The following is a 12,660-nucleotide window of genomic DNA, read 5'->3' as shown; positions in this document are numbered from 1 at the left end:
CTTACTAACTTTTCACCATGTTTGAGGTACTCTATTCTACTATTTTAGGTACAAAAACATGCGCCTTGTCAAGATTGCAATCCATTTGTTGCCATTTTTCTCGTTTCCTTAATCTATTAATATTAATTCATTGCTTCTATCTAAACCGCCCTTAATGGCGTGTATTGTGGTGGCGTAGGTATTTTCCGATGCAACATACCTTTTGTGACATCTGAAAATTTGGAGATGTGGCTTTCCACTCCTTCATCCATGTATCAACAAATTTTGGGAGTAGTTGTGGTTCCAACGTAGATCCCTGTTGGATCTACTTACATTCTGCCATTTGGACCCCATGTCCTGATGACAGTATGCCATCCTTGTTGTAATACATGTTGATGTAAAATATTCATGATTTTTTTTTTTTTATATGTTTTCAAGGAATCCTGCTTTGCTTCTGACTTTTCCTAATGTTATAAAAAATATTGTTCTTGTTTTTTCAAGCTTTTACTGTTCTGTGGCCATTTATTGTTCTTGCAATCTATCCTAGTTGACAGGCTCTGGGCGTTGGTTCTTGTATTGAAAGATGCGTTTTCTTTTAATTTCATGTTAAGTTCTTAGTCATAGACTACAAATTAGTTGCCAACTGAAACTCTTTCCTCCTGAGGAAACTATACTGGCACTTATCCCATTAAATTCCTTTATGAATACTTCATACTGGTCTTTGTCTTTTTTCCCCAATTACAACTTATTGCAAACCGTCAATGTGTCAGTATTGAAGTGGGCTTGTCTAAGTCTAGAATACTTCATGGCTGTTTTTTCTATTTTTATTTTAATTACTATATTGATCTTGAATATACAACTACTTTTAAATAAATATCCATGCACTTTCAGGCTGTTAATGAAATCTGATACATAGCTCATTACTAATATATCCAGCTATGTTGTCAGCTGTATGAATGTTTTTGTTGCTGACCACTATCATGATAATTCTTGAGAAATTTACTTCCTTCCTGATAGGATTTAACTGCATCTGTATGGAAGTTGAAATCTTACTGCTAATGAATTACTCCACCCTTGTTACACATTTATCTAATCTTAGAATTTGAGTTTTACATCTTCAAATGCTACCAAAACAATAAACAGTTCCCATCAGCATTTAAAATGATTTTCTATTTCATAATTCTACTTGTAAGGCTTCCAGTGCCAACTTACCACGGTAACTAGCTTTCCAATTAATTAGTAATTTTATCATTGACCTCACAATCTCCTCCTCTGGGAATTAGATTTTATTTTGTGCGTCCACCTCTCAAAATCCTGCACCATTTTTCTTTCAGGCTTTCTAAAAAGGAAACCTGCAAATACTTGCATGTTCTCAATGTCTCAACTCACACTGAACTGCACGTAGGACTCCGTCATTGTCAAATGAGTCAAAATGAGCCTCATCTCCATTGACAAGCATCCATGTATAATTGTCGGCACATTTTTGTGTAATGCTCAGAAAAAAATCATTCAAGGCCAATTGAAGTTCTTGTATTCAAATCTCATTTCAATATATGTTTATAAATAATTTATGTTTAATGGTTATTAATTTTCACTTCACAGTTGCTGCCTCACAGTCGATTTCTCAAACTTGCTCTGCAAGTTAGATCTGTACCCTTGCTCCAAATCATAGACTATGTATATTGACAAGTATACGCAGGCTATAAGACTGTTAAAGGGACTTTGCCCCCTGCCAAAGTATCGCGCACCAACCACCAACCTGGACAGAGCCACTATCGTGCCGCTGCCGATCGGAACGCCTGTTGATGTTTAGTTGAGAGTAGTGTTAAACTTGTTCATGATATATGCATTTTTATTTTTATTTATTTTTTACTGCACACTGAATGGGCACTGGTTTGAGTAACGTTTTTTTGTTTCCTCTGGGTATGTGAGTACTCAGGAAAATAACAATAAAGATATACAATACAAGTACACTTTGTGAAACATTTTCTCAATGCACTGACCTGCCTCTCTCTCTCTCCAAGTCTACCACCATCAACATCCTAGGGGGTCACCATTGATTAGAAAATCTGCTGGGCCAGACACCCAAGTACTGTGGCTGCAAGAAAAGGCCAAATGCTGGGTTGGTCTTGGCACCCTAATGCTTTCCACCATCTTATTCTTTCCACCATAAACAAAGCGCGTCTGAAGCAGAATAAAAAGCTCTCCAATTGCCCGGATGAGTGAAATTCTAGCGATACTTGAGATGCTGTCCAGGACAAAGCAGGCCACTTGACTGGTGCTTATCAACCAACCTAACTATTTATTCTCTCCACCACTTCCAAACATTTGTGTAGTGTTGTGGCCCTCGAATGCATTGCAGGTGCGTGCCTGGATTAATTCAACAGCCTTCCAAACCTATGAACTCTACCATCAAGAAGGACAAAGCCAATAGCCACGTCACACACAATCCACTCAGTATTACTCTTTCCTGCCTCGTACTGCTGCAAGAATGAAAAGTAGTGCAGCTTCAAATTTCTACAAATGCTTTGTAAGATTGTCTACCTAAGATAATCCTAACAATTAAGATACATTCTGGGGCGACTGCCTCTTGGTGTTTAAACACAAACTACATCTTAACTTGTTCCTGTATCCAATGATGTCCTCAATGTAATTTTTTAAAATTCTGATATTGGGGACTAGGCACTGTTGGCAAAGCCTCATTTATTGTCCTTCCTTGATTGCTTATTGAGGTGGTGATGAACCACCATCAACTTAGTGGTTTGCTGGGCTGTTTCAAGTGGCATTTAAGAGTCAACCACAAGCAGTGATTGAAGTCGTATATTGCCCAGATCAGCTAATCCTGGCACATTTCATCTCCTGAAGGACGTTTATGAAACTATGGGTTGTTATGACGTCAATAATTCTTATCAATGGTGAGGGGGGGTTATTGGAGGGGATTTGGAGAGACAGGATCTATCTGCATTTGGAAAAGCAAGGACTAATTAGGGATAGTCAGCATGGCTTTGCGCATGGGAACTTGTGTTTCATGAATTTGATTGAGGTTTTGAGGGAGGTTACCAAGAAAATTGACAAGGGTGGAGCTGTAGACATTGACTACATGGACATTAGCTGTGTTTTTTACAATGCCCTGTATGGCAGGCCAGACTGGAAGGTGAGAACACAAGGGATCCAGGAATGAGTCGGTGTATTGCATACAAAATTAGCTTGGTGGAAGGCGTCAGATGGTGACAGTGGTGGATTGTTTTTCAGATTGGAAAGGCTTGTGACCAACGGTGTGCCACAGGAACGGTGCTGCATCCCCTGTTTTGTCATATACATTAACAATATAAATGCCTTGATGGTAACTTTGCGAATGGCACCAAGATTGGTGGTGCGATGGACAGTGAGAAGATTGTCTAAGATTATAACGGATCTAGATCAACTGGGAAAGTGTGTAAAGGAATGGCAGATGGAAATTAACTCAAATGAGTGTGAATTATTGTTTTTTGGTAAGTTAAAGCAAAACGGGGTATAAAACAGGGCCTTGGGGAGAGTCGTAAAACAGAGAGACCTGGATGCACGGATACATAGTTGCCTGAAAGTGAGAACAAGATAGATGAGGTGGTGAATAGGGCAATAATGCCTTTAAATCTGTTTAATGGTTTACAAGGAAGCAAAATTTTGCTGTGAAGTCTACCAACAAATTAATTCTTAAATTCTCATATTTCTTTGTTACAAAAAAGGGAAAAATGTGATTCAAAAGTGAAACAAAAGGCTTCCATTTTTATAACATCTTCACCACCTGGGATGTCCTAAATGACTTGTATCTAACAAGATACTTTTTGAAGGTCTGTCATAATTTTGATGAACGAACGCAATGGCCTCTGTAACTCTACACCAGCACAATGGACACCTGATCTCCTTAAGGCAACCAAGGATGGTCAAATATATTATCTTGTCAAAAATGATAAATGCTAATAACAAATTAAGTTCTCTTGTCTGAACACTTCATAATGGGCAAAAGCAGTGGTGAGGGTGGGAGCACCCAATCTCACCCAGTGGCGGACTGGGTCTAAAAATATTGGTTGCCAGGAGACAAAGGGGGCCCACTTGATATAGGGGGCCCACTTCATCAGGGGCCCACTTGCCATCGGGAAAGCTGACACCCTGGCCAGTCCGCCACTGATCTCACCCCTTCAGGGACTGGCCTGTGGTGGAGCAAAAATCTTCCTTAAATCTCTCTAAAGTTCCCAACTTTACTTCAGGTAATGTATAAGTCTGGTAAACGTTTCTTACTAATCTAATCTATGCTCTTCAGCTTTATTTCTCAATCAGATCTCTTCTCAGTCTTCTTCATACTGAGGCAAATGTTCCCAGCCTTTCCAGTCTCTCCTGTTAGCTGAAACACTCCACCTCAGCCCCATACTGGTAAAAATCCTTTTTCACCCTCGCTAGTGTAATCGCAACCTTTCCATAGTTGTGCCAGCCAAAACTGCATAAAGTATTCCAGCTGGGGTCCAACTAATGTACTGTCAATCTGATAAAAATATTAATCCAGGACCACAACTACTTCCTCGAGTGAACATGAGATGTTCTATAGTATCATTTTGAAGGTGAAATAAAACATTTGCTCAGTGTCCATGTCAATATTCATGCCTCGGTAAATTCGTAAATCAGATTATGTGCATATTATGGTGGTGCTTATATACATCAAAACAAAATACTGAGCTGTGACTTTGTGTTTTGGGACATCTTGATACTGACAAAGGTGTGATCATAAATTCAGTCTGTCTTCATTGCATTTTAAAATATATAATAATAATAAACAGACAAGTATAAGTATTCATTAAGAGTTACAACCCATGTAATTTATTTTTTTAATCTGAATATTTAATTTCTGTTCTTCAGATGGTGATCAACAAATTCAAAGCACTCATTGGAAGTTGCCATACTTCACAACCAACTCATCTGACATATACCCGCTGCACAAACGATTTGTACGGAGCACAATACCAAGGAAAGACAAACAGGAGAAAAGTTTGCTGACCATCTACCAGAGAATGACAGAAGTTAAAGAAATACTACTGCAATGTGAATCTCTTGTAAAAGTGACCAACTATGTTCTGAGAGATGCTTTGGGGAAAACTTTGGAGTTCCACCCACTTCCAACCTGTGATCAGAGGCTGAATAATCAGATTACCAAAATTGATCCACTCATTCTTGTTAGGGTTAAGATAAAACCACAGTTACTTTACCAAGTCTTACACTTCCTGAAAGAGCTAGACTTGCTGGCGGATGCTCATCTAGCAAAAGCGTTCTACATTGTGAAAAAGCTAATTAAGCAAAAAATGATATTGGGAAAGACAAGTAAAACCAATAATGAACATGGTATGTATTTGTTTATATTTTCTCCTTCCATGTAGATTTGTTGAGATTCTAAATTTAAAAAACATATGTGGAATTTTTTGATAAATGCGAATCCAAGGAAACACAGTACATATTTATTGTGTGGAAAACTTCCGATATGTAGGAAGCCACCTGTCAATATGGTAGACCCTAATTATGAAATTCACCATTGCCATCACCACACACGTACACGGTTATCTGAGGAAAAGGATGTTTGAAGATCAGACCCTTTTACAAAACTCATAGTTTCCCAGGCAGCATTAATCCTGCTCTTCTTTATGTTTCTGAGTCTTTGATTACCTGCAACAGTCACATCAAAACACTAAAAGGACACCATCAACACTGTCTCTGCAAACTCCTCCAGATTCACCAGAAAGGTAAGTGAGTCAATGTTAGCACCCTCTCCCACGTCAACATTCCCAGTGTTGATGCTCTAGTTACTCAGTTTGCTCCAATTGAGCAGATCCTGTCATTTGCACGCCCAGCATCAGTCTCTTGCAACGGACACCCTTTTCCGAGTACTGTCACAGAGAGAGATTACCATCTTGATTGGGGAGAAAGATTCCACGATGTTCTCAAAACCTGGAAAAGATAAAATTATCACATTGACTTCAAGGAATCACTGGCCCATGCTCTTCTCCAAGTAGAGTAAATGTTTGATTTAGAACTGAGAACCTAGAGTCAATTGTTCAGAACCACATTGAGCCCAATGTCAAAACCAGAAGAAATACATTACTTCAGAAATTCTCCTCCTGTCCAATCCAAAGGCACCAATTATTGCACCATATCTGTTTGAGTCTATAAGTTTCATAATGGCCTCAGCAATTTGGCCTTCAGAACCTGCAGAATTGGAGTAGCAACAAGTCATCCTTGCTCTGAGAGATAAGGAATATATCATTATAAGGCTGATCCCAAAGAGAAACAAATATGAAGCAAAATACTATAATGACAGCTACACAATGTAATTCGATAAATTAATCCTTGAGAACGCAGAAATATAATGAACTATCCTCTCTAGTTTTGTGGACACTTAACCACCTGTAGATTGTGTAGGAAAGAATTGCAGATGCTGGTTTAAATCGAAGGTTGACACAGAATGCTGGAGTAACTCAGCGGGTCAGGCAGCATCTCTGGAGAGAAGGAATGGGTGATGTTTCGGGTCGAGACCCTTCTTCAGACTGATGTCAGGGGAGTGGGCGGGACAGAGATAGAATGTAGTCGGAGACAGTAGGACTGGTGGGAGAACTGGGAAGGGGGAGGGGATGGAGACGGAGGGAATGCAGGGGCATTTGAAGAGTGCCCCTTGTCCTCACCTTCCACCCCATCAGCCGTCGCATACAGCATATAATCCTCCAACACTTTTGCCACCTCCAACAGGATCCCACTATTGGCCACATCTTCGCACCTCCATTGTCAGAGGTCCAGCGCAAATTGAAGGAACAGCACCTCATATTTCGCTTGGGTCGCTTACACCCCAGTGGTATGAACATTGACCTCTAACTTCAAATAGCCCTTGCGTTCCCCCTCTCTCTATCCTCTCCCCATCCCATTTCTCCACCAGTCTTACTGTCTCCGACTACATTCTATCTCTGTCCCGCCCACTCACCTGACAGTCTGAAGAAGGGTCTCAACGAGAAACATCACCCATTCCTTCTCTCCAGAGATGCTGCCTGATCCGCTGAGTTACTCCAGCATTTTGAGTCTACCACCTGTAGATTGTCAGGTTTGTGAGGATAGTTCATTACATTTCCGCGTTCTAAAGGATTAATTTATCAAATTACATTGCATTTACGGTTTGTACAAAAACTGAAGTCTTAGACATACTGACAGATATTTGCTGACATTTTATTCACTTGTCTAATGGATAATGGATACTTCAGTGCAAAGATGTCACTATTCACAAGCATTTCAGTTCAGGAATATGTCTTAACAGCCTGTCTCAGAATGGACTGGCATGAAAACTTTCTCCATTTATTTCAATGCAGTGGATCTGCTCCAAAATGTCACAGTAACTCTTAAGTTACTGTATAATACTTTTGAATTCTTTGAATACATTTATAACTTTATAAAAATAGGGAAGCAAAAACACATGGGTCAAAATGGAAGAGGGATGAAAAATTAATGTTACAGCAACTGGAAGCACACAACACTCATGTTGATGGAACAGAGGTGCTCTCATATCTGTATTTAGTTTCTCTGCATCATGAGGTCAGGACTCAGTACACCAAATTGGCAGGAGAGCAAATAATACCTTACCTGGAAGGGGTCCCACGATGATGGAATGGGAGGTGATGTAGGGAAAGGTGTTGTCTCTGTTATTGTCGCGTGGAAATGGTTGGTTACAATAGAATCACCACAGCATAGTGGTTGGCACTGTTGCCTCACAGTTTGATCCTGAGCTCAGGTGATGTCTGTAGAGTTTTCACCTTCTTCCCATGACCATGCAATTTTATGCCAGGTTGTTGGGTGTTCCCCTACATCCCAAAAACATGCTGGTTGGTAAGCTGGAGATTTGTCTGTGTGGAGTTTGCACATTCTGCCTGTGACCACGTGGGTATCCTCCAGGTGCTTCGGTTTCCATCCACATCACAAAGGTAGATTCAAATTTTGCTTAACGTGTCAGTGAATGTTAGAATCTGGAGGGGAGTTAATGTGAATATGAGGGAAATAAAGTGGGTGCTTGATGGTCAGTAAGGTCTCAATAGGCTGAACAACCCATTTCCATGCTTTATATATCCTACTCATTACAATGTTCTGCACTCACAGCCCCAGTATTGTTTCTTTCTTTTTCTCTTTGTCTTCATTTATCGCCATCTATCTGTTGTGGACCTTTATTGTAGGATGCAGCTTGATAGAGGAGCTTTGTTCTAAATATGTTTGGTGTTAGGTCCATTCTCTCATAGGTTTCAGTGAATAGGTCATCAACATCTTGGAGCTTGTCCTCAGAACATGCGCATACACTAGTGTTGACTGCACACAACAGCTCAAATAAATTCAAGGAAAACAAGTCAAGTTTGCACAACCAGTTTTCAATGCTGGTATAATTTTACTGAATCTGCACTGTAAACTCTGAAACCCCAATATATTTCACTAGCCAAGATCAAATGGGGTATTCTTCGATCACAATTCTTAGGTTTTGTCACATTGTACCATTGTCTCATTGTCCCAGTCATGGAAAGGTGAATCCATCAAGGCACTACTACTGAGGCAATGTGTAATTCATGTATATCAGGAATCATATGAGTCAATTAGATGAGTCAAACACACAGAAAATGCCTCAAGAGTGATTTAGTTAAAAATATTTGGAAAAATATTTTTGACCTCCGAAGGTAGTTTAATAAAACTCCATGAGGCATATGTGTTGAATTTCAACATCTACAAGTCCACATACCTCTCAAACTGGAAATGTCCTTGATTCTTATGGGTTCACCTTTAAAGGGCTAAAGTGTCTGACATCTTAAGTGAAGGGCTTAACTTAAGATCAGAGGAAAGGTCCAGAACTGAAAAGTCATCTATCTATTCTTACACATGCTACCTAACCCGCTGAGTCCTCCAGCATTTATTTTTAGCTTAAGTGAATCCTGCATTCAAAGGACCAATATTAAAATCTAAATAACCTTTTTATTTCAATGTTATTTCCTTACAATTAATACCAAATGATCTTTCAGTCAGAAAAAAAATCGGTGCTCTTTATCATTTAAAAAATATCAAGTGGAACTCCTCATTCTACCCTTTTCCGTTGAAAAAAATGATTTCCAGAGTCTGATAGCTTAAAACTTTGATCATTTCTTGCCCTTCTCCAAGGCCTCAATTTCTGTCATGTCCATCAAAGTGAGTAAAATTGAGATACATTTCTAACATCTGCTGTGTGGGTCTGAACAGCAAACTTCTACTGTCTTCATGGTTTATTCCTCATATCATGGCTTATACACAGTGACATTCATTGCATGGTCATAGCACCTCTGGGTTCATCATTGGCTAATCATACTGTCTGATAGAATGTCACCTGAAATTCTTAAAGTTAAATGTTTTAATTGTACGCATCCCATTCACTAAATCCATTTGTGTATGTTATTTTTCTAGATGATCTGTCAGAATGTTCCATGCTTTTCCATGTTATGTCTATCCATTTGCTTTGTTTTTACAGTCTTAAAATGGCTGAAAAGGAACAGGACCCACAGAAAGTCCTTTAAAGGTAGAGTTCGGCCAAGACCCTTACTTGGTCCAGACTGTGTTATATGTTGTTAGTGCATGGCAACTCCAGTGTATAACGATCATTTCACTTGCTCAAACATCTTGGGTACAATCTAATTCTTCCCATTGTTTTGTGCTCCATTCTGTTGCACCGACCGACTTGGCACTGAGTAGGTCAATGAGTTTCGTGATACTATTTATCCCGAATAAATAGATTTTGTTGGACAAATCCAGAATAAATTATACACTAATCTCAAAGTATTGCCATCCTTGACAGACAAATTGTTTTGAGTTGTGCTGGACATGATGTTTGATATATAGATAGGACACGAGATAAGACACATCATTAAATTCATTCAGACTGCCACCAAGCCATAGCTTCCTTTTTTAATGAGAAAAAGGAGGACTTTTTAAAAATAATAAAATCATCAAAAGCACAACAAGAAATTATATTTAGTAGGTGGCCATTCATAGAGAATGACACACATAAATTTACTTAAGAAAGAGGAAATTCCACCCTATTCCACCCTAGCTTGGGTGTACTGATGATGTTTAAAAGGTGATAGAAAGTTAGTAACATAAAATCAATTGAGGTAGAAATACCTGTCATTTTAATGTGTGTTACATGGGCTCTTAAAAACAGATGTCATGTGGAATCACTCTGTTAAAATCAAAAGAAAGATAGCCAAATGATTATTTAGTTTATGCAAAACACAAGGTGCTCGAGGAACTGAGTATGCGAGGCAGCATCTGGGGAGTGAATGGATTGGTGGTGTTTTAGATCAAGACCCTTCAGCCAAGACCCAAAACATCACGTCTATTCCTTCCCCAGATGCTGCCTGACCCTCAGAGTTCCTCCAGCATTTTGTGTTTAGCTCAAGATTCCATTAAGTAAGTAAGTAAGTAAGTAAGTAAGTAAGTCGACATTATCGACAGTTTCTTCAGTCTCCTAGTTATCCAATCTATTATTTATTTATTTCAATTAATTATATATATTGCCCCAGCAGGAGAGATAAATCATATAACTGTAATTTTAAACACACCCACTGATGGTGTGCTTTCAGCAACTTTCTCTCTACAGTGCTGCTGGTGCTGCCACCTAATGAACAGTCAGAGTGTCTTTTCTGAAATAAAAGACATTTGGTAACTTGGCCATTGAGATTATATTTTGCTCCACTTTCAGCAGGCTTACATAAAAGCTGCCCTGAGCAAAACTGTTTCTCACTTAGTATTTACTTTATCCTCCTTGGTAAATAGATAATTTGAAGTTTTAGAAACATAAAACGCCTATAAGACCATGAGAGGAATAGATAGGGTAAATGACAGCGTCTTTTACCCAGGATGGGAGAATCAAGCCCAGAGGACATAGGTTTAAAGTGAGGGGGAAAGGATTTAAAAGGAACTTAAAGGGCAACTTTTTTACACAAAAGGCAGTGGATATATGGAACGAGCTTCCAAAGGAGGTAGTTGAGGCAGGTACTATCATAATGCTTAGAAGATATTTGGACAGGTATATTGATAGGATAGGTATAGAAGGATATGGGTCAAATGCAGGCAGGTGGGACTACCATAGATGGGGCATCTTAGTCGGCATGGGCAAGATAGACTAAAGGGCCTGTTTCTGTGCTCCATTACTTAGACTGCATTCATGTCTTACTTAAAACATTTCAATATATAATTTAAACCGTTAATAAATTGGCAATATTAGCAGTACCAGCCATACTGCTAAGAAATTTAAATTATTTTAAACTCTGCCCTCGACATGTCCAATTCAGTGTTGGTCGGCATGGGGAAGTTGGGCTGAATGACCCGTTTCCATGTCGTATGGCTCCATGACTCTATGACTTGATTTAAAAAAATTGAAATAATTTGTCCTCTAGGTTTTCAAAATAAAAAATATTTGTTATATTTCATGAGGTCATTATACCAGCTAAAATAAGTATAGTTATCGAAAGGCAGTGGATATATCAACGTGTAAAACCCACTGTTTGCAACAAAGCTGTAAAGGCTGACTGCTATTTCCAGCTCAATGGAACCCGAGTTAGATGTCAATTGGGATTCCACTTATTAAGTGAAAATTGTATGTGCTCGTAATTTATGAATCCATTAATAGCCACTTTTAACTTCTTAATGTTTACAATGATGATGAATGAATAGTTCTTTGTTTTGGTAGTGTCTTCAAACTAGATTCAAAATAGATAGTTAGCCATTGCGTTATAAAAGAGAATCAGTTCTAATTGAAAGGAGATTCCCTCACCAGAACAAAACATAACTATGTAGTGATAAACTTATTTTACATGTGTCCTACTGTAAACATATCAATTTCACTGGAAAGTCTATTGATATTAGTGATGAATTACCTGTGGCATCTACTTGTTTTTGCTCAGTCAGAATGTTGAATTCATGTCTCACTCCTGAGACCTGAGCAAATGATTAAGAGTGATGCTTCTACACATGACTAAGAAAGTCTACACAGCCGATGATGCCACTACACAGCCGATGATGCCACTTTTAAATGAGATATTTAACTGGGGCTTTATCTGTATATCCATTGACACCAAACTGTGTCACTCCTTTTCTGTGAATTCTCCTTGTACATTGTTTAATTTTACTTCAAAACCAACATCACTCAAATTTCTTGTTTTGCTGTTTGTGCAAGGTTGTTTAATGCAGATCAACATAAAATGGCTGTAAAGCTATTGGGCATTCTGAATGGATGAAAGCCACATATTAAATGCAAATTTGTTTTTGCTATTGTTTATGTGAGGAGTTTGAATTAATCTCTGAGAGCAGTTTTAATTAGTCTGAATTTTTAACCTTTTACACTTTTTAAATATTTACTAATCAATATTGATTAGACATATAGCAATGAAAAATAGTAATCTAAAATGGGACATATAAGCTGATTGAAAATCATACTAAGTTTTAATTTGTAAACATTTCCCATAACATCACATTGCTTTCTGTGAATATGTTGTGCTCAAAATATTTTCTGCCTATTCAAAAAATAGAAGATTGTGCCCCCTGGTTTCCAGTTACTAGTTTGTTGTCATGGACAAGATGGTATCTATTTAAAGTTACTAGCAATCTCATACACAA

The 12,660-nt window shown here is 38.5% G+C and overlaps 1 protein-coding gene across 5 annotated transcripts in view; it reads left to right on the top strand.

Moving 5' to 3' along the window:
* LOC116991565 (cell surface hyaluronidase-like) overlaps window positions 1-12,660 on the top strand; it is a 73,863-nt gene that overhangs the window by 9,272 nt on the left and 51,931 nt on the right. For 4 of the 5 annotated variants that reach the window (XM_033050268.1, XM_033050267.1, XM_033050262.1 and 1 more), the window contains exons 3-4: window positions 4,870-5,349; window positions 9,515-9,562. In XM_033050268.1, the coding sequence (XP_032906159.1) occupies window positions 4,870-5,349; window positions 9,515-9,562 (528 nt within the window). The remainder of the gene's footprint in view (window positions 1-4,869; window positions 5,350-9,514; window positions 9,563-12,660) is intronic. The other variant, XM_033050266.1, reaches the window with a different exon arrangement.

The sequence above is a fragment of the Amblyraja radiata genome, chromosome 34 (genome assembly GCF_010909765.2).
Source record: "Amblyraja radiata isolate CabotCenter1 chromosome 34, sAmbRad1.1.pri, whole genome shotgun sequence".
NCBI lineage: Eukaryota > Metazoa > Chordata > Chondrichthyes > Rajiformes > Rajidae > Amblyraja > Amblyraja radiata.
This window is presented reverse-complemented; position numbering and strand designations above follow the sequence as displayed.